Source organism: Oryctolagus cuniculus, chromosome 17, assembly GCF_051225735.1.
Source record: "Oryctolagus cuniculus isolate XC-2025 breed Fujian yellow rabbit chromosome 17, ASM5122573v1, whole genome shotgun sequence".
NCBI classification, from domain to species: Eukaryota; Metazoa; Chordata; class Mammalia; order Lagomorpha; family Leporidae; genus Oryctolagus; species Oryctolagus cuniculus.
The window spans coordinates 5,039,676-5,057,709 of record NC_142883.1 but is presented as its reverse complement, the minus strand read 5'-3'; the positions used below and the strand labels follow the sequence as shown (position 1 = coordinate 5,057,709).

General features: G+C 66.8%; 2 protein-coding genes and 1 long non-coding RNA gene across 27 annotated transcripts in view; 2 read left to right on the top strand and 1 right to left on the bottom strand.

Annotated features, from left to right (window-relative positions):
• Positions 1 to 3,869, top strand: part of TMEM94 (transmembrane protein 94) — a 39,692-nt gene extending 35,823 nt beyond the window's left edge. For 23 of the 24 annotated variants that reach the window (XM_070060310.2, XM_089317953.1, XM_051838429.3 and 20 more), the window contains 9 exons: positions 183 to 372; positions 834 to 911; positions 1,164 to 1,249; positions 1,506 to 1,587; positions 1,839 to 1,987; positions 2,077 to 2,171; positions 2,267 to 2,360; positions 2,492 to 2,662; positions 2,818 to 3,869. In XM_070060310.2, coding sequence (XP_069916411.1) covers positions 183 to 372; positions 834 to 911; positions 1,164 to 1,249; positions 1,506 to 1,587; positions 1,839 to 1,987; positions 2,077 to 2,171; positions 2,267 to 2,360; positions 2,492 to 2,662; positions 2,818 to 2,890 — 1,018 coding nt within the window. In that variant the 3' untranslated portion in view covers positions 2,891 to 3,869. Of the gene's footprint in view, positions 1 to 182; positions 373 to 833; positions 912 to 1,163; positions 1,250 to 1,505; positions 1,588 to 1,838; positions 2,172 to 2,266; positions 2,361 to 2,491; positions 2,663 to 2,817 lie in introns of all 24 variants that reach the window. The other variant, XM_089317944.1, reaches the window with a different exon arrangement.
• Positions 3,679 to 17,792, bottom strand: CASKIN2 (CASK interacting protein 2). 2 transcript variants are annotated; one of them, XM_070060315.2, is made up of 20 exons: positions 17,581 to 17,792; positions 16,009 to 16,487; positions 12,214 to 12,265; positions 11,676 to 11,773; positions 11,241 to 11,386; positions 11,067 to 11,162; positions 10,845 to 10,975; positions 10,616 to 10,724; positions 10,169 to 10,277; positions 9,939 to 10,033; positions 8,673 to 8,931; positions 8,435 to 8,556; positions 8,279 to 8,339; positions 8,077 to 8,168; positions 7,780 to 7,890; positions 7,576 to 7,677; positions 7,343 to 7,481; positions 5,108 to 6,589; positions 4,799 to 5,021; positions 3,679 to 4,517 (listed from the first exon to the last, which is right to left on the bottom strand). In XM_070060315.2, exons 2-20 carry the CDS (start codon positions 16,100 to 16,102, stop codon positions 4,427 to 4,429), a joined length of 3,612 nt encoding a protein of 1,203 aa, XP_069916416.2. In that variant the 5' UTR covers positions 16,103 to 16,487; positions 17,581 to 17,792; the 3' UTR covers positions 3,679 to 4,426. The 2 variants fall into 2 exon arrangements, with proteins under 2 accessions (XP_069916416.2, XP_089174087.1); XM_089317961.1 differs by lacking the exons at positions 16,009 to 16,487; positions 17,581 to 17,792 and adding an exon at positions 12,365 to 12,475.
• On the top strand, positions 14,143 to 15,452 carry LOC149121076 (uncharacterized). Its single transcript, XR_016224093.1, has 3 exons — positions 14,143 to 14,273; positions 14,311 to 14,342; positions 15,318 to 15,452. It is a non-coding gene; the product is annotated as an uncharacterized LOC149121076 (long non-coding RNA).
• Positions 17,793 to 18,034: the final 242 nt, after the last annotated feature.

Sequence of the window (18,034 nt, the reverse complement as noted above, 5' to 3'; positions counted from 1 at the left end):
CGCGCCGACCAGCCCCACCTCCTGAGCCCGGCAGGCCTGCATGGGGCTGGGGGTGTGCCCCGGCTCGCCTTGCCCTTGCGGGGACCCAGGCACCGGCACGGTGGGAGAAGAGGATGAGCGCCAGTCCTGTGGGGAGAAGGGTCTCCCCAAGTGCAGCTGATGGGTGGGTCTTGCTTCCGCAGCATTGCCCTGGATCCGCTGTACCCATCCCGCTGCTCCTGGGAGACCTTCGGCTACGCCACCAGCACCAGCATGGCCCAGGCCTCAGAGGGCCTTTCCCCCCTGCAGCTGTCAGGACAGCTCAACAGCCTGCCCTGTTCCCTGAGCTTCCGCCAGGAGGAGACCATCAGCATCATCCGGCTCATCGAGCAGGTGGGGGCAGGGGCGGGGTGGGGGGCTCAGCGCCTGCCTGGGTGGCCAGGGGCGGGGGGTGAGGCCTAGACCATCAGCATCATTGGGCTCATCGAGCAGGCAGGGGCGGGGGCAGGGGTGGGGTGGGGGCGGGGGCAGGGGCAGGGGCAGGGGGTGAGGCCTAGACCATCAGCATCATCGGGCTCATCGAGCAGGTGGGGGTGGGGGCGGGGGCGGGGTGGGGGGCGCAGCACCTGCCTGGGCGGCCAGGGGCGGGGGTGAGGCCTAGACCATCAGCATCATCCGGCTCATCGAGCAGGCAGGGGCGGGGGCAGGGGCAGGGGTGAGGCCTGGCCCCCTGGGCCTCGTGCCCTTGCCGGGCAGCTCTCCCCACCTTCCTCGCATGAACACCGTGAGCACGTGGCTCTCAGCTACACTTGGTGGGGAGGCCTGGGCCCTAACCTGTCCCTCTTGGTCCACAGGCCCGGCATGCCACCTACGGCATCCGCAAGTGCTTCCTCTTCTTGCTGCAGTGCCAGCTGACCCTTGTGGTCATCCAGGTGAGCGAGAGTCAGTTGTGGGTCTGACGAGGGAGGCGGGGTAGCAGCACTGCCAGGGTGTCCCCGGAGCCTCTGTGAGACCCCTGAGGCTGTGGCAGGTGCCCCATTCACAGAATAGGGCTCTCCCCAGCCCCAGCCCCTCCCAGCCAAGCTGTGAGCGTGTCCAGGCATGGCTCAGGGCAGCCAGGGGCCGCTAGGGTCGTATTATTTGCCAGAATCTAATCGCGGTTCCTGGACTCTCTCCTTGACTAGTTCCTTTCCTGCCTGGTCCAGCTGCCCCCACTCCTGAGCACCACTGACATCCTGTGGCTGTCCTGTTTCTGCTACCCTCTTCTCAGGTGAGAGGCCACGCAGCCTGTCTGTGCCTGGCCAGGCAGGTGGGGCCGGACGTTCCAGAACGCACGGGGGCCCAGGGTTCTGGAAGAGCCACGCAGGGCCCATCTGCTGTGGTGCAGAGGGCTCTGAGGAGACTCCCTGGGCTTATTCCGTCGCCCCACCAGGCCTGACCAAACTCCCACGACTCCCTAGCCTTCCCCCATGAGATCTGGGGGACAGCAGCTCGGTTTCCATCTCTGCCCAACCTCTGCTTTTCAGCATTTCTCTCCTGGGGAAGCCCCCCCACAGCTCCATTATGTCTATGGCCACGGGGAAAAACCTTCAGTCCATCCCTAAGAAGGTGAGCTGGGCCTCTCGGGGAGGGTGCAAGTGTGTGCAGGGGGCTGAGGCTCCGGGGAGACCAGCACGGGGAACTCCCCCACCGGAACTGGGAAGCCAGCACTCGGCTCCGTCTTTGCTCACCTCCAAGAGGAGCTGGGCCGCCCCTCAGCGCCCCCATTCACTGAGTGTGAACCTGTGAGCAAGCCGGGCTGGGCGCCAGGCCACACCAGAGCCACCCGCCCGGCAGTGAGCGGCCTGCCTCCTCCCCAGACCCAGCACTACTTCCTGCTCTGCTTCTTGCTCAAGTTCAGCCTCACCATCACCTCGTGCCTCGTCTGCTTCGGCTTCACACTGCAGAGCTTCTGCGACAGCTCCCGGGCCCGCAACCTCACCAGCTGCTCCTCCATCCTGCTGCGCAGGTGGGTCCCGGCCCGTGCTGCCCCGCCCTCCGGCCGCTGCGCCCCAGGCCCACGGGAGCGGAGCCTGAGCCCGTGTCTTGCTTTGGCAGCGACGACGCCAGGGCTCCAGCCTGGTTCGGGGACTTCGCCAACGGGCTGCTGTCAGCTCAGAAGCTCACAGCTGCCCTGATTGTCCTACACACCGGTGAGGGGTCTCCCTGGGGTGGAGGCTGGGGGTGGGGGGCGAGTCCTTGGGCCAGTGGGGAGCCTGACACCCTGCCCCAACCCCATTCTTGCCAGTCTTCATCTCCATCACCCACGTGCATCGCACCAAGCCCCTGTGGAGAAAGAGCCCCTTGACGAACCTCTGGTGGGCTGTGACGGTGCCTGTGGTGTGAGTAGCCCTGAGTGGGCACTGCGGGCCAGGGCTAGGATGAGGGTGCCCTCCTTGAGCTGTTGTGGTGAGGAGGCTGGGAAGAAGCCAGCAGACTTGGGGTTCATGTGGGGCCACCCCTCTTCCTGCAGCCTGCTGGGCCAGGTGGTCCAGACGGTGGTGGACCTGCAGCTGTGGACGCACAGGGACAGCCGCGTCCACTTTGGCCTGGAGGACGTGCCGCTGCTGACGTGGCTCCTGGGCTGCCTGTCCCTGGTCCTCGTGGTGGTCACCAACGAGATCGTAAAGCTGCACGAGATTCGGTGAGCTGCCGGCAGGGCACCTGCCCCTGGGCTCCCGCGTGTCCCCTCACCTCACCGCCCCGTCTTGCCCATGCCCCGCCCTCCCGCTGCCACTGGCGTCCTGCTCCTTGTCCTCTGGTGAGGGCCGGTGCCAACCTGGACGTTCACCTCACCAGGGTCCGTGTGCGCTACCAGAAGCGACAGAAGCTGCAGTTTGAAACCAAGCTGGGCATGAACTCTCCCTTCTGAGCCGCTGCCTGGCGGTCCTGGCTGCCCCGCCCCTGGGGCTGCAGCCGGGCCCATTTCTGAGTCTGGAGGATTGGCACCGTGAAGGTCCCAGGGTTTCTCTTGTGCCCTGTGGCGCTGGAAGTCTTCCTGACCTCCGGGGCTTGTCCTGGAGGTGACCGGCAGTGGCCCCGGCCGGTCATGACCACCCTGACTCTCCCCTGGGCACTCTTGAATATCTGACCTCAGCCTTGGTGGGGGGCCCTTAGGACCCTCCCCCCTCCCCATTGCCCTTTCTGAAGAGCAATGGCTGCTGCCGTGGCGGGGGCTGAATGGGCGGTGACACATCCTCCCCGCCGCTGCTCATCCCACCTTCTGCACGAGGCCTGGGTGTGGCCCTGAAGACCCCTCTCTGTGTGGGTCTCAGCCTGGGCCTGGAGTTGGAGAAGGGCCCCTCGCCCGAGCCCCTTCCAGTCCCTGTGCTCAACCGGCCCCAGGTCCCTCTTGGGGATCCGGCCCAGGGCTCCTGTAGCCCCAGCCCTCATTCTCCTTGCGAAGTTTCTATTGGTGTATATTTTTTACTGGAAATGAGCCTTTTAGGAATGAATGTAGACTGGTTTGTATTAAAACTTGTAAATTGCTGAAGAAAAACCTGTGGCTGGTCCCTGAGGCAGCCACGGAGGGGTCTGCCCCCTCCTCAGGCCGTGGGGGCCGAGGGGAGTCCCAACACCTCCCTCCTTCCCCATCGGTGGGTGGCCCCGGGGGTCTGCTCAGGTGAGACCCTGAGGCACAGATGCAAACACACAGCCTGCTTGCGTGGAATGACGTTTTCATTGGTGTTAGTTGGGGGAAGAGGTGAGCGGTGACAGAGGCGGGGCCTGCACCAGCCAGGTCAGGCCTCTAGCCCTGAGGGGCCAGTGGGCACCTGTTGGGGTCCAAACTCCCTCCCCCACTGTGTCCTCTCAGGCGGTTAATAGATAGAATAAATCTCATTTAAAATATATGCACTTCTCTCTGCTTAAAAAATAACATTTACAGTTGAAAAAGTTTGGACTCTGGGAAGGTGTGTGAGGCATCTGCTGATCCTGCCGCCTCCCACCCCTGCCGGCCTCCCAGTGGGATGGCGGGGCAGGAGCTGGCCAGGAGGGCATGTCCTGTGTGCACCTGCGTGGGAGTGGGGGTGGCCCAGCCAGGCACGCTGCCTCCTGCCAAAGCCTGAGTGCTAGGGCAGCACGGCCGGTGGCCAGAGGTGTCCCTTGGCACACGGACTCGAGACAGGGGTTGGGGCAGGTAAAGCACCCCCCTCCCAGGATCCCAAGCCTGGTCAGACGACACAGGGGGGGCTCTGCAGTAGGGGCCCCTCAGCTGGTGGAGGCTGACAAGCCCCCTGGGCCTCTGCCACAGGACTGCCCCACTAGCCTTGTGCTCACAGCCACAGGACAGGCTTCAGCCTGGCCCACGCCTCCGTCTCTCCAGGGTGGAGGGACTCTTCCATGCCAGGGCAAGACGGGGACACCGCCAGTCACGCTGGGCACCACTGAGGGCCACAGGCGGTCACATTCAGTCCAGCATGGCATCCAGCTGGTCAGCCAGGGCGTCGAACATGGTGCTGATGTCGTCCAGGATGTGTTTGGTGGAGGTGCCAGGGGGGCTGTGGCAAAGAGAAGGCCTGATGAGACTGGCCAGTGGCCTGCAGCTGGCCACCCCGGGAAGGCGCTGTGTGTGCCACCCCCCCAGGCGCCGTGTGCGTCACCCCTACACGTCACAGCCTCCTGAGGCCGCAGTTCACTCCTCTCCTTGCAGATGTGTGCAGAGGTTCAGAGGACGGGACCGGCCTAAGCAGGCCAGAGCAGGCTCGGCCTGCTGCCTCCCTCTCCAGCGTTCCCAGGGACCTGGGGAGCCGTCCCAGCACCCAGCACCCAGCACCCTCACCCCTCACGCTCCTCCGCGCCAATGCTCTTCTCTGCGGCCCTCAGTGCTGCCGCCAAGGACGAGCTGGTCTGCTCCAGCCTCTGCTGGGCCTGGCCTGGGCCTGCAGCCCCGGCGTTCTCAGGCCTGGGAGGGGGTACCGGGCGGGGGCCGAGCCGGGGAGCCAGCTTAGGACCAGAAAAAGCCAGCTGTGTGCAGGCCACCGACACAGGCTTGGGGGCGGTTCCTGTAGAGACAAAGAGGCTAGTGGTTTGGCAGGGCTGGTGGCGACCTCCACACAGCGCCCCTCTCTGCAGAACCCAGCCCTCCTACCTGCTCCGGGCACCTTCAGGAGAGCAGAGGGCGCAGCTGGGGGCTCAGTCTCCCCATTCCGCCGACTGCCTGTGGGGTTTTCCAGACTGGGTCCAGGGCATGAGGGTGCCAGGGTCACAGGGGGCTGAGTGACTGAGTGGGGAGCAGGGGGCGCCGGAGCTCCTGGAGACGGAAGGCTGCTAGGCTCGGCCTGGGGAGGGCCGGAGGACGCTGGGGAGGGGGCCTCGCCGGTGGCCTGGGAGGGCAGGGGGTCAGAGGGACTGGGGGTGGCACTGGCCACCCCGAAGGCCAGCAGGGCCGTCTGCAGCGGCTCCCTCTCCCGGCACTTGGGCCTCCGCTTGACAGTGTCCGACTCTGTGAGGTTGAAGTCGAGGCCGAGGGGTACGGGTGTCTCCCGGGGTAGGGGCCCGGCTGGCTTCGGCCGCTGTTTGATGGTCAGGTTGCCCTCCTCCGCGAACGGCAGGCCCTCTCCCGAGCTGCCCCGAGACGGGGGTGTCCCCTCAGGGCCTGGTTCCTCTTCTGTGTCCGACGCGGGGCCAGGTGGGGCAGGCGGGCAGGGAGGCTCTGGGGGACCAGCTGGTTCACTCAGCGTCCGTCTTCGGGGCCCTGGGGCCCCCTCCTTGGGGCCTGGGCTTCCATCAAGTGGCGTTGGCTCCGGGGTGGGGCCAGAGACAGAGCTGAGGCGCTTGGGAGGCGGGGGCGGGGGGCCTTTGCGCCTGGCCCGGAGAGCAAAGGACTGGCTCCGAGGAGCCCCTCTCGTTGGGGCCGGGCTAGGGCTGGTGCGGGCGAGGGCGCTGCGTCCTGGTCGCCGGGTAAGGGTGGCATAACTGCCCACGGCACTGCCCACCGGCCCTTCGGCCTCCCCCTCAGCCTCACCCTCTGCAGGGCCGGGGCGGCTTAAGCTATGGGACCTGCGCTTGGGCCGAGGTGGGTCTGGGGGGGCAGCAGGGGCGCCGGCCAAGTAGGAGAAGGCCCGGGGTGCACCAGCAGGTGGCCCTGGGGCCGGGCTGGAGGGCGAGCCCTGGGGGTACATGAAAACATAAGGGGGGGCTCCTTGGCCAGAAAGTGGGGAGCAAAGCTTAGAAGGCCGCTCTGTGCCCTCTGGAAGGTTCCTTTCCTGGGGGGTGCTGGGGTCGCCTCCGCAGGGCTGGGGGGCAGTGTGTTCCTGTGAGTGGCCAGACCCCCGTGAGCGGGCACCGATGCTCTCCTGGCTGGGGGAGCGAGCAGGGGGCAGGGGGAGTGGCTCAGGGCCACCCCCTGCCATGGCTGCCTGTAGTTCTGGGCTCAGCTCGCTGCCCTGGAAGGTGAGGAGGCGTGGGCCAGTCCCGGCTGGGCCCTCCCCGTTCTCCAGCCCCTCGATGGCCATCAGCTCCGGACCTTTGGCCGGCCAGCGCCCACCTTCGCCTAGGGCCTCCCCCTGTAGCAGGCCCCGCCGCAGCTCCGCCAGCCTCTTCACCCCCAGCATAAGCTTCTTCTGGTGCCCTGAGCCGGGTGGAGAAGCCTCCGGTTAGTGGCTGGGAAGGGCGCCCCAGGCAGCTGTTCCCTCCTCTCTCGGAGAGTGCACACACACACACACACACACACACACCGGCGCAGGAGGTCCCAGCACACACACACACGCACACACATACACACACCCCGGCGCAGGAGGTCCCAGCACACACACACATGCACACACACACACACACACCCCGGCGCAGGAGGTCCCAGCACACACACACACACACACCCCAGCGCAGGAGGTCCCAGCACACACACACACACACACACACATACCCCGGTGCAGGAGGTCCCAGCACACATACACACACACACACACCCCAGCGCAGGAGGTCCCAGCACACACACACACACACACACATACCCCGGTGCAGGAGGTCCCAGCACACATACACACACACACACCCCAGCGCAGGAGGCCCCAGCACACACACACACACACACCCTGCCCCCCATCCCCCCCACGCAGGAGGCCCCAGCACACACACACACACACACACACATACCCCGGTGCAGGAGGTCCCAGCACACATACACACACACACACACCCCAGCGCAGGAGGTCCCAGCACACACACACACACACACACATACCCCGGTGCAGGAGGCCCCAGCACACACACACACACACACACACCCTGCCCCCCATCCCCCCCCACGCAGGAGGCCCCAGCACACACACACACCCTGCCCCCCATCCCCCCCCACGCAGGAGGCCCCAGCCGAAGCCTTCACCGAGCTTGTTGACGCCGATCTCCTGCAGCTCCTCCCAGGTGAGGTCGGCCACCAGCCCCATGGAGTCGTAGCCGCTGTTTACCAGCTGCTTGTGGTACTGGGGCAGCCCCAGCGCACACAGCCACTCCAGTAAGTCGGCCTGGAAGAGCAGCGCCGTGGTGAGAACTGGCTCCGGGCCGGCCTCGCCGCAAAGCCACAGCTCGGCGGGACCCGTGCCCTCCCGGCCCGCTCACCGGGACGTAGTTGGGCAGCCACTCGGCGATGCTGAGCTGGGCAATCTCCGAGGCGATTTTCTTCCTGTGCCCAGGCTTGGTCACCCCGATGGCCGTCAGGTCCTGCCACACACACACACACACACACACAGAGCCTGGCGGTCAGGCCGCCTGCCCCGCCTCTCTGCGGGGCCCTGCCCGGCCCTCCCCGGCTGCAGCACCGACCTCAGGCGTCATGCGGCTGATGGTAGGCACGTCATAGCCGGCCTGCAGGAAGTGGGCCGTGTAGCCTTCCAGCTGGAACTCACTCAGCCAGTTATGAATGGCTTGGGCGTCCTGTCGGGTAGGGGCGGAGTGAGCCTGGGAGGAGGAGCCGAGGCCACAGCCCAGCCCATCTGCTCCAGCCTCTCCCCAAGGGGCCTGGTCTCAGGGGGACTTAAGTGCCCCCAGGAAAGCCCTCCCATGTCCCCTGCCTCCCCTCCCGGCCCGAGGCCCCCAGGACGTCCCAAGCGGAGGACTCACCTTCCCTTCCAGCAGCTGCTCCGGCCTCACGTCCTGGGTGGAGATCTGCTCCCCAGAGCGGTAGCTGGCCACAGGCCGGTAGCTCAGGTTGTCTTCGAGGAAGGAGAGAAATGGAATCAGGCGGCTGGAGGAAGGGGACCACGCCCCCGGCCTCCCACCTGCACCTGTCCTAGCCAGCCCAGGTCCCATCTCCTCTTCCTACCAGCCAGGGATGGGGGGTGCAGTGCTGGCAGCGCCTGGTCCTCTCCGGCAGAGGGCAGCGGCTGCGGACAGGGAAGGAGCCAACTCAGTGCTGGGGGAGCTGGCGGTTGGGGGTGGGGGTGGGCCCGTCCCTGGTCCTAGCACCCCCTGCTCCTACCTGGGCATTCTCAATAAGGAGGCTGGTGCTGTGGCCATTGGTGCCCTCAGAACTCTGCCCACTGCCAGCACTGCGGATGCTGCCCACGCTGCCCTCACTGCCCACGCTATTCCTGTCACCTGCTGCAGGGGGCAAAGCACAGGGCTCAGGCCGCAGTCGGCACTGCCAACAGCTGACTGGCAGCGTGCCAAAGCCAGACAACCAACCAGGCGCCAGTACTGCCCTCTGGAGGACCTACCTGGGCTGTCCGGGCTGAGGCCCACCCGAGGGAGCTGGCCATAGGTGAGTGGGTGCAGGGGGTCGTCAGCAGGCTGCGGTGTCCGGGGGAAGCCTGGGCGCAGCGGGGTGGGCACAGCGGAGAGGCGGGGCACCGCAATGCCCACCCGCTTGCTGACCACCTCGACGATGCCCGGGGGGAAGTAGCCCACACGGTCCGTGCCCCTTTGACTCTCGTGGATGTGGCCCTTCCAGCGGCCATCAGGATGCTGTTCAAGCACCTGCGGCAGGTGGGGGGGGGTGGTCACTCCCTGCTCGGAGCAGGCGGCTGTCCCTGCAGCGTGGACCAGTCCTACCCTCCCCTCTCCCCACAGAGCTGGCCTCCGCAGCCCAAGTCAGCCCCACTCCCCACGTGCCTCCAGGGAATGCGCACTCGAGCCCCAGTCAGCCTGAACACAAACCCAGCTCAGCAGCCTGCTGGCAGTGCGCCCCCAGGCAACACTTTACTTAATTGGGGCCAGCATTGTGGCCAGGTGGGTTAAACCGCGGCCTGCAACGCCAGCATCCCACATGGGCGCCAGTTCGAGACCCAGATGCTCCACTTCCGATCCAGCTCTCTGCTATGGCCTGGGAAAGCAGTAGAAGATGGCCCAGGTCCTTGGGCCCCTGCACCCACATGGGAGACCCAGAAGACGCTCCTGGCTCCTGGCTTTGGCCTGGCCCAGCCCCGGCCATTGCAGCCATTTGGGGAGTGAACCAGCAGATGGAAGACCTCTCCCTCTCTCTCTAACTCTGCCTTTCAAGTAAATAAATCTTTAACAACAACAACAAAGTAGTAACACCTACTTCCCCTAGATTTGGAAAGAAACAGAGGTGCGTGTGTGTAAAGACCGTAGCACAGTAAGTGTGTAAAGAAGCCACAGCACCAACTTGTACTTGAAAAGGAGAGACTGTCGGGGCTGGCGCTGTGGCACAGCAGGGAGAGCCACGGCCTGCAATGCCAGCATCCCAGACGGGTGCCGATTAGAAATCCGGCTGCTCCACTTCCAATCCAGCTCCCTGCTAATGGCCTGGGAAAGCAGTGGAGGACGGCCCGAGTCCTCGGGCCCTGCACCCACGTGGGAGACCCAGAAGAAGCTCCTGGCTCCAGCTTGGCCCAGCCCCAGCCATTGTGCCATCTGGGGAGTGAACCAGCAGATGGAGCATCTCTCTCTGTCTTTCTGACTTTCAAATAAAGAAAGAAATCTTTAGGAAAGGAGAGGAGGACAGGCTGCCCGGGCTCCCTTACCGTGATGACGTCCCCTGCCCGGATGTTGAGGGCAGTGGGGTCGTGGAGGTTCCAGAAATCCTTGAGAGCCCGGACCTTCAGGACCCCCGAGGCCTCTAGGAGGAGGGGAGGGCAGGTGTCACCGAGGGGCCTGAGGGCATCTGTCCAACCCCCCAGCACCCCCCGGCATCCGCTCCCCCGGCCTCCGCGTCCCGGCACCGCGGGGGTGCTCCGGTCTCCCCCTCGCTCACCCCGCAGTAGCTGCTTGATCTCCCGGCTGGCCTGGGAGGTGGTGAACTGGTTCACGATGTCCAGCGCCGTCTGGTTATACGTGTTTCGGATGTTCACATCCACACCTCCCTGGCAGCACAGGGCGGCCTGAGCATGCGTAGAGTGCCTGCCCCGTCCTCTCTCCTAATCCTCACAGCCACCCGGGAGTAAGATTTTACAGACAAGGAACCGCAAGCTCAGAGACCGGGCCAAGGATAAGCTCAAGGTCCCGCGGCCGGCGAGAGGCAGCCCCGGGCTTGAACCAGTCGGTCCGCTCCCAGCCACACGGCCCTGGCGCTGTTCCAACGGCAGTGGGGCCTCTTTCCCGCCACTCACACAAAACGGCCCTCTGCGGCGGCACAGTCCTCTCGCCCTGTGCCTGCCCCGCCCGTCTCGGCACCTGGCAGAGGCCCGGCGTGCACACCCACCTCCAGGAGCAGCCGTACCACCTCGGTCTTGCCGTACAGGGCGGCCTCGTGCAGCGCCGTGCCGGTCTTGGTCTGGCGGTTGATCTCAATCCCGGCTCTCAAGAGTTGCCTGTGGTGGGCAGAGTGAGTGAGTCACAGGGCCGGCGGGGGCTGGGCGCTGGAGAGCAAGGGGGAGGGCAGCCAGAGGACCCCGCAGCATCCACGGCCCCACGGGGGGGCCTGGGGGTACCTGATAACCTCTCTGTGGCCGTTCTTGGCAGCCAGGTGCAGGGGCGTGGTATAGTTGGGGTCACATGGGTCCTTGGCCTCGCCCTCCAGCAGTGCCACACACAGGTGGCTATTCAGTAGCAGCTGGGCCACCTGCAGCACCCAGCACCCAATCAGAGCCTCCTCCTGAGATCCCCCCACCCCCACGCCTGGGACCCAGCACCGCAGGGGCTGCGGGCCTCACCTTGAGCCGCCCGAATTCGCAGGCCAGATCCAGGGGCGTCTTCTTGGCCTTGTTGACCAAGCAGGGGTTGGACTGATGCTGGAGGAGCATTTCTGACTGCAGTGGGGGAGCTGAGTGAGGGGGCCTGGCCGCTGGCCCAGACCCCGCACCAACCCCGGCTTCTAGCTCACGTACCACCTCGTAGTGTCCATACTGCGCCGCCAGGTGCAGGGGGATCTGCCCGTCCAGCGAGGCGGCGTTGACCGCTGCCGAGGCCCGCAGCAGCAGCCTCACGGGCTCCAGGCGGCCCTGCCAGGCTGCATAGTGTAGCGGGCGCATGCCTGGTGGGAAGGGGGACAGCCCCAGGCCGTGTGATGCTGGCTTCAGCCAAGGCTGCTCAGGGGGCGCTCTGGCTGCCTGGGGCCAAGCCGCAGTATCCCTGGCCCCACCCCAGTTGATGTGGTAACCCCAGGACAGCGGTGCAACCTCCTTGTCTGAATAATGGGGGGTCAGCACCGGCCACCAGCCAGGAAGGCGCTGGTGACGAGGGAGGGGCCCTTTGCAAGCCCTGGGCACACGGTATGGGGCGGGCCCTGTCTTCTCCGGGCCGGGGGCACCCTGGGGTCTCACCATTGCTGTCCTTGATGTCAACGGTGGCCTGGGCCTCCAGCAGCAGAGCGATGAGCTCCAGGCTGCCCCCCAAAGCAGCGTGGTGCAGGGCGGAGAAGCTGGCGTGGGGGGACACACACTGTGGTGTCAGTGGCCCTCAGCCCCCGAATCCTGGGCTTGCAGACCCAAACCCGAGCTGGGGGCTGCCAAGCACGGGTTCCCCGCCCGCCGCCCGCGGCAGCCCTGCCGTGGGAGCAGCAGCAGCCGGGCCGTAGCATGAAAGGGCTCAGTGTCTGCGCTGAGAGGCCCGTTTGTCTGCCCAGGGGAGGGGGCCGTGGGAGCAGGGGCCCGAGGGCTCCTACCCTCCAGGGAGGACGGGCCCTCCCCTCACTCAGGGCTAGCTCTAAGGGCAGGTGGGTGGCAGCATGCAGAGCTCCCAGCAAATCCACTTCCAGGGCCAACTCTAGGCTGGGAGAAAGGGGCACCGGGCCCTGGGTCTTCCCCTCCCACCCCTCTCCCCGCCCCCAGCAGCTCTCGGGAGGGCAGGGGACACACTCACCCGTCAGCGTCTTGGTAGTTGACATTGAGCCTCTTCGTGGAGCCGAGGAGCTCTGGGGGCCAGGGCAGGGGTCATCAGGGTTTGCGACCCACCTGCCCGTCCTCCCACCCTCCTCCAGCACCCTCCCCCCTCCCCCTCCAAGCCAGCTGACCTCTCGGCATGCAGAAAAGCACCTGCCCCATGGCCCTGGACGTGCGCCGCCCCTGTGGCTCCCCACCCTGGCCTGGTCGCCCTCAGCTGGAGGGCGCGAAGCAAGGGAGCCGATACGGAGTGGCCTGGCCTCCCGGCCCAGCCTGACCCGGCTTGTTTATAGAGCTGGGGGGGCGGGGGACTGGCGTGATGTCCCCTCCGCGGACAGGCCCACGGGCGCATGGTTCACATTCCTGCCTGCGCGGCCAGGCAGCAAGTCAGAGTCACATTGTCCGACCAGGCAGGGGGCGGCAGGCAGGCGGAGAAAGGACAGGGCCCAGGTGTTCAAGAGCAGGGACGACGCCGGCCTGGGCTGAGGGGCCTCCCTCGGGGCCACCAGACAGGCCTGCACCCAGCCCCGGTCGCGTGCTAGCTGTGTGATCTCGGGGGTGCCATTTAACCCCTCAGGCTCAGGGACCTCATCTGAGACACGGGCTGATCCCAGGGCCCGCCCACGTGCGGCGCCTGACCCTCGTCAGCCTGCCGAAGGCGGGCGCTGTCACCACGCGGCGCTCCTTGGCACAACGCGAGGAGCTGTCCGCGTCCTCCACTTTCCTCAGGACCCCGTCTGGGAAGCACCTGCTGACTCAGCACCCGCAGGCTCCGGGCTGGGATGTCCGTGCCCCAGGCAGGGCTCTGCCGGCTGGTGCCAGGCAGCCGGAGGCACCACCTCCCAGGGGCAGGGTTCATGGCACGGGTGGGGGCAGTCCTTGAAGTGCTGGGGTGGGGAAGGGCAAAGCCCGCCGCCTGGGCCCTGCCTCCTGTGGGGTCCCACCCCTGCCGGGAAGGAGGGAGCCTGGCTCAACCCAGGCCGGGCAGGGGGCCAAGCACGCTGGTCCAGGCCTGTCCCCCAGGCCCTGGTGGGCCCCTGAATACCCCAGCAGCCCCGGGCAAGACAGGGCCTCATTCCAGCAGGGAGGGGCCGACCCCGCAGTAGGGAGCAGGGGATGCGGAGGGAGGGGCCGGCTACATTTAGAGCCACACCAGAAAGGCAAACAGAACAAGGGGGGACACGAGCGCGAAAGGGTGGGGGCCGCTGGGGAGCACCAGCCTTCCCAGTCCTCGCTAGCCCCCCTGGGAAGTCCTCTTGGAGCAGGGGACTGAGCTGGGGCTCGTGGGGCAGGAAGTGCCCGGTTCACAGTGCTCTGCCTCTCCCCGGCTATGTGACCTTGGCCATGGTGCCTCTCCGAGCCTCAGTGGAGACGCTGGGGTCAGCAGGGGAGACACAGAAAGGCCCTCACCCTGCCTGGGCCGTGAGGACGGAGCAGGACAACGTGACAGGAGGGACACAGGAACAGGGGCAGGGCCAGCTGGGTGGCTCTGTTCTTTCCAGAACAATGGCCGGAAAGGCGGGGGGGGGGGGGGGGGGGCTCGCAGCGACTGGGCCGGGACCTTGGCGGGAGGGTGGAGGGTCGTGTTCCTGGCAGTGGCTCCAGGCACTTCCGTGGCAGCACAACCTTCCCGGGCTGGCTCTGGGGGTGGAAGGGTTGCTCCTGATTTAGGCTCGGGCGGAGGATGTGAGCTCAGCCGGCCACCCCAGCCCACTCCATTTCCTCTGGCCAGAGGAGATGCTTGGAAAAAAGAGCAGGGAGGGGACAGGGTGGGACAAGGCCAGGGCAACACGCCCCTCCCCCGAACAGCACCTGGTAGGGGCACGGAGGGCAGGCCAGGTACCAGAGGGACCGGCTGGGGGAGCGCCTCTCTTGGGACACCAGAAAGCTCTGGCCACACCCCCAAAAGGAAAAAGGCGAGCGCTGACCGCCCCCCCCCCGGGGGGGCAGTTTCTTTGCGCCTCGGGTAGGGAGCAGGTGTTCCCAGCTCCGCTTCTGGAACTGCGTGCGAACCCCCAGGAGAACTCGCTCCTCTGCAGAGCCCAGGCCCTTTCTGACCACTCCGATTTCGGGGGAGGCCAGGAGCCTGCACCTTCGGAACAACGCCAGGTGACTGTGACAGGCGGCCAAGGGTGGGGGCGTGGGGGGAGGGCCACGCATCTGCCCCAGGACGGCTGTGTGACCTCGGGCAGGTCACTAACCCTCTCTGAGTATCACCTTCCCCACGTGTGAAATGGAAACACCTATCTCACAGGGAAGCCAAGGGAACAGAACACTCCATGAACGGCAGTTTGCAAAAGTCACCTTGTGCGCTCACGTTTGTCCCCAGCTTCTTGGAGGTCTAGGAAAGCCGTCCCAGGGCCCTGCCCCCGGGGCCTGTAGCGTCCCTTGGGTGCAGGTGCAAGGCGAAGTCTCCCTTTCAGACTGAGGAAGGCACCTCTTTCTTCCCCCACAATCCTTCCTGGAGCTGGGGTACGCGGTTCCCGCCACCAGCCTCCAAGCCCCTCCTGCCTGCCCTCCTGTGGGCCCCACTTCCAGGGCCCAGGGCTGTGAGGCCAGCATCGGCCTGACCAAGGCCCCACTGGGCAGCTCGCCAAAAGCAACACAGAGGTGAAGGGGGAGGGGGAGGGGGAGGGGGAGTGACTCCCATTCCTGGGCCTCTCTCCTGGGACCTCCTTCTCACGGCGGGCTCCCCTTGCAGCCACTTCCCTGGGGTACAGGGAGCACCCCGACGGTGCCCCCTCTCCGTGCCCTGGGTCTCCCCAACCCTGGGGTGCAGGTGGGCGTGTGCCAGCAGATCCTCCCTTCAGCACCCACACCCTTAGATGTGGGTGAGGATAAGATGCCTTTACGATAGCCCAGGGGACTCCTTCCTACACCGGTGTGAGCCCCAGCCCCTGAAGGGAGACCCTCCCTCCGGGGAACCTCTCCTCCGGCCTGTCAGGCGGCAGGGACCACCTCCTGCTCTGCTGGTCCTACCTAGGACCTCGAGGCCACAGCCCCAGGGCCTCCAGGGACGGCTCAGAGGGGTCGGGGTGAAACTCGCTGTCTGTTCTTGCAGGGGTGGGGAATCCCCACTTCTAGGAACCTGAGATGCAGCCCAGACGCGGCCACTGCACATCGGGCTCCCACGGCCTGGTCAGAACTAGAGCCCCCAGGCTACGTGGAAACTTCCAGAAAATGAGCTCTGGCCACACCTATCCCAGGGACACAGGCAGGTAATCAGGGGAGAAAGGAGCTCCAGCAAGTGGTTAGGCAGCGCTGGAATTTTTTTTAAACAAAATGCTTTTTTGAAAAGCTAACTTGCAGACACCCCCCCGCCACGCCGCCCTATGACGTGAAGAGGCCAAGGCAGAGATGTACTGATTCGCTGTGTGCATGTGCGGGGGGGGGGGGGGGGGCTGATCTCTTTGCTCTTTCCCCTCCCTCTGCCAGAGACCCCGCAGCTCCAAAGAGCGCAGTGGAAGGCAGCTGGGCAGCCAGCGATGCTGGTCTGCTGTTTCCTGCTCTGCCCAGTGCCCAGGCCGGTCTGGCCCGCAGCAGAAATCGGAGCAACCGCCAATCAACCTGCCCCTTGCAGGCAAAGACCCTGCGGCCAGGAGGGACCGGCTTCCTCTCTGTTCTCCCAGGCAGGTGCAGCGCGCACCCCCAGCAAGACAGTCCTCCCTCCTTGCGCCTGCAGGTCAGCGAGCCCCCACCCCACCCCCAGCTTCTCTGCAGCCTGAGCGCCCAGGGGAGGGTATCAGCTGGGCGGCCACCCCCTTCGGGTACTCACTTGTCTTTGTGGCCTTGACCTTGGCCACCAGTTTCTGAACGCCAGTCACATCTCCGTTCTTGACTGCGAGGATCAAGTCCTGTTCACGACCCATTCCGGCTCCGGCCTTGGGGGTCCAGGGCAGAGGCAGGGAAACTGGTCCGAGGTGAGGCGTCAGGTGGCCATGGCCGTGGAGGGCAGCGCGTCTGGTGTCCCCAGCAGGGACGGATACTCCCGCCAGGTGCTCCTGGAGCTGCCGCCACAGGCAGGAAAGCCGGTCTCCGAGGGGGTGGAGGCTTTGTGGGAATCTGGACAGATATCAGCTTGCAGCTTCCGACGGCCCCAGGAAGGGCTGGGACTGGGCGCGCCAATCTTCCCGGCTTGGCTTGGGAGCACCAGTGCCCACCTGGAGCGCATTCCCTCGGGCCTCAGGCTGCAGCGGTGGCCCGTCTCGGGGTCGGGAAATGGTGCGGAGCCTCTGCCGACAGCCGGGCCGGAGCCTGCAAGGGTCCCGGATTCGGGGCAGAGACTGAGCCAGACTGGACAGGACTGCCGGGGAACTCCCCCCCACCCCACCCCCCGCAAAAATATAAACCCCACCCTGGCAGCCCCTCGGCGGGAAAGGAGGGGCCGAGCCACACCAAGAGGAAAGGGAGCCGCCATGCCCGCCCAGTGTGTGTAGGGGGGAGGTGGCATTTGGGAGGGGGAGGCTGAGTCACCGTGGCCCTGGGGCACCTGGCAGCACCTCAACCTTGGGCAGGAGGGGCCTTGGCAGCACGACACACACGGGCAGGCCACGCCAGCAGCCCGCGGCACCAGCACCCACAAACAACTGTTGGTCCAGGGGGTGGGGCTGGGCAGGGGTCACTCCCGGGAGCCGCGCCTGCCCCCAGCTTCCCCCCTACCTGGGCTCACCTTCCCAGCGGGGCGTCCAGCCCCAGGGGGTGGAGGGGGCCCCTACGGCTCCCCCATTTCCGGGGGCAGGTTTACACGCTGGGCTGAGAAGCCTCCCAGCACCTGTTGCTGGCCCAGCCTCACCCCCGTGTGGGGCTGGGGAGCAGCTGGGACTGGGGACAGACACGGAGCCGGGCGCCGCCGGCCCCTGGGGCTCCCGCGCCCACCCCCCAGCCTGAACCCGACGCCCGGACCCTCGGCTTCTCCGCAGAAAGGCTTACGTCAGTTCCTCAGTGGCGGCGAGTTTGCTGCCAGAGACTTGCGGCAGGAGACCCGCGAAGGCCTGGGGGCCCCGGCCGGGAGCCCCTCACTCCCCACGCGCGCCGAGCCCAAGCCCAGGGCACCCGCCTCGGGGCCCGCGGCCCGCGCCAGGGCGGGGAAGGCGCGGCGGGCAGTGCCCAGGGTCCGGCCGGCTCCCCCGCCCCCCGGAATGCCCCTCCAGCGCCGCAGCCCCCGGCCGAGCCCGGCCCTGCCCCGGGAACAAAGCGGCGGGAGGCACCGGGAGGCAGATGCGGGAGGACGGAAAAGAGGGGGCGCGCGGGGGGCGCGCAGAGCACGGGCGCCCGCCGCTCCCGCACGAAAAGTTAGTTAGTGCCCGCCCCCGAGGGTGCCGACCCCAGCCCCGTCCCGCAGGCTCACCTCTCCCCCGCCGCCCCGCCGGGGGTCCGGCTGGCCCCGCTCGGCCCCTGGCACTCGGGACGCTGGCTCCCGCGGCGCCCCTGCCCCCTTTCTCCTCCTTTGCCACCGCCGGCTCAGCGCCTCCCGCAGGAAATCCCGCCCCTCCCCCCTCCCGCCGGATCGGGAGCGGAGGGACCGTCCCGGCCGCGCAGTCGGGCTGTCAGTCAGCGCCCGCGGCCCCGCCCCCAGCGCGCCGGCCCCGCCCCCGTCGCGCCAGTCCGGACCCGGGGCGCCGGCTGGATCGGCGCATGCGCGCAGGTGAACCGCAGCGGGGGGACTGGGGGCGAGCCTTCGCGCCGCTGCGTCTGGGCTGTGCAGCCGGGGCGACACGGGGCTGTGGGATCCAGACTCCAGGAGGAGCTGCCCGGGGTGTGGCCGACGAGGTCGCAGGACCCTCCTTGGGGAGTCCTGTTCC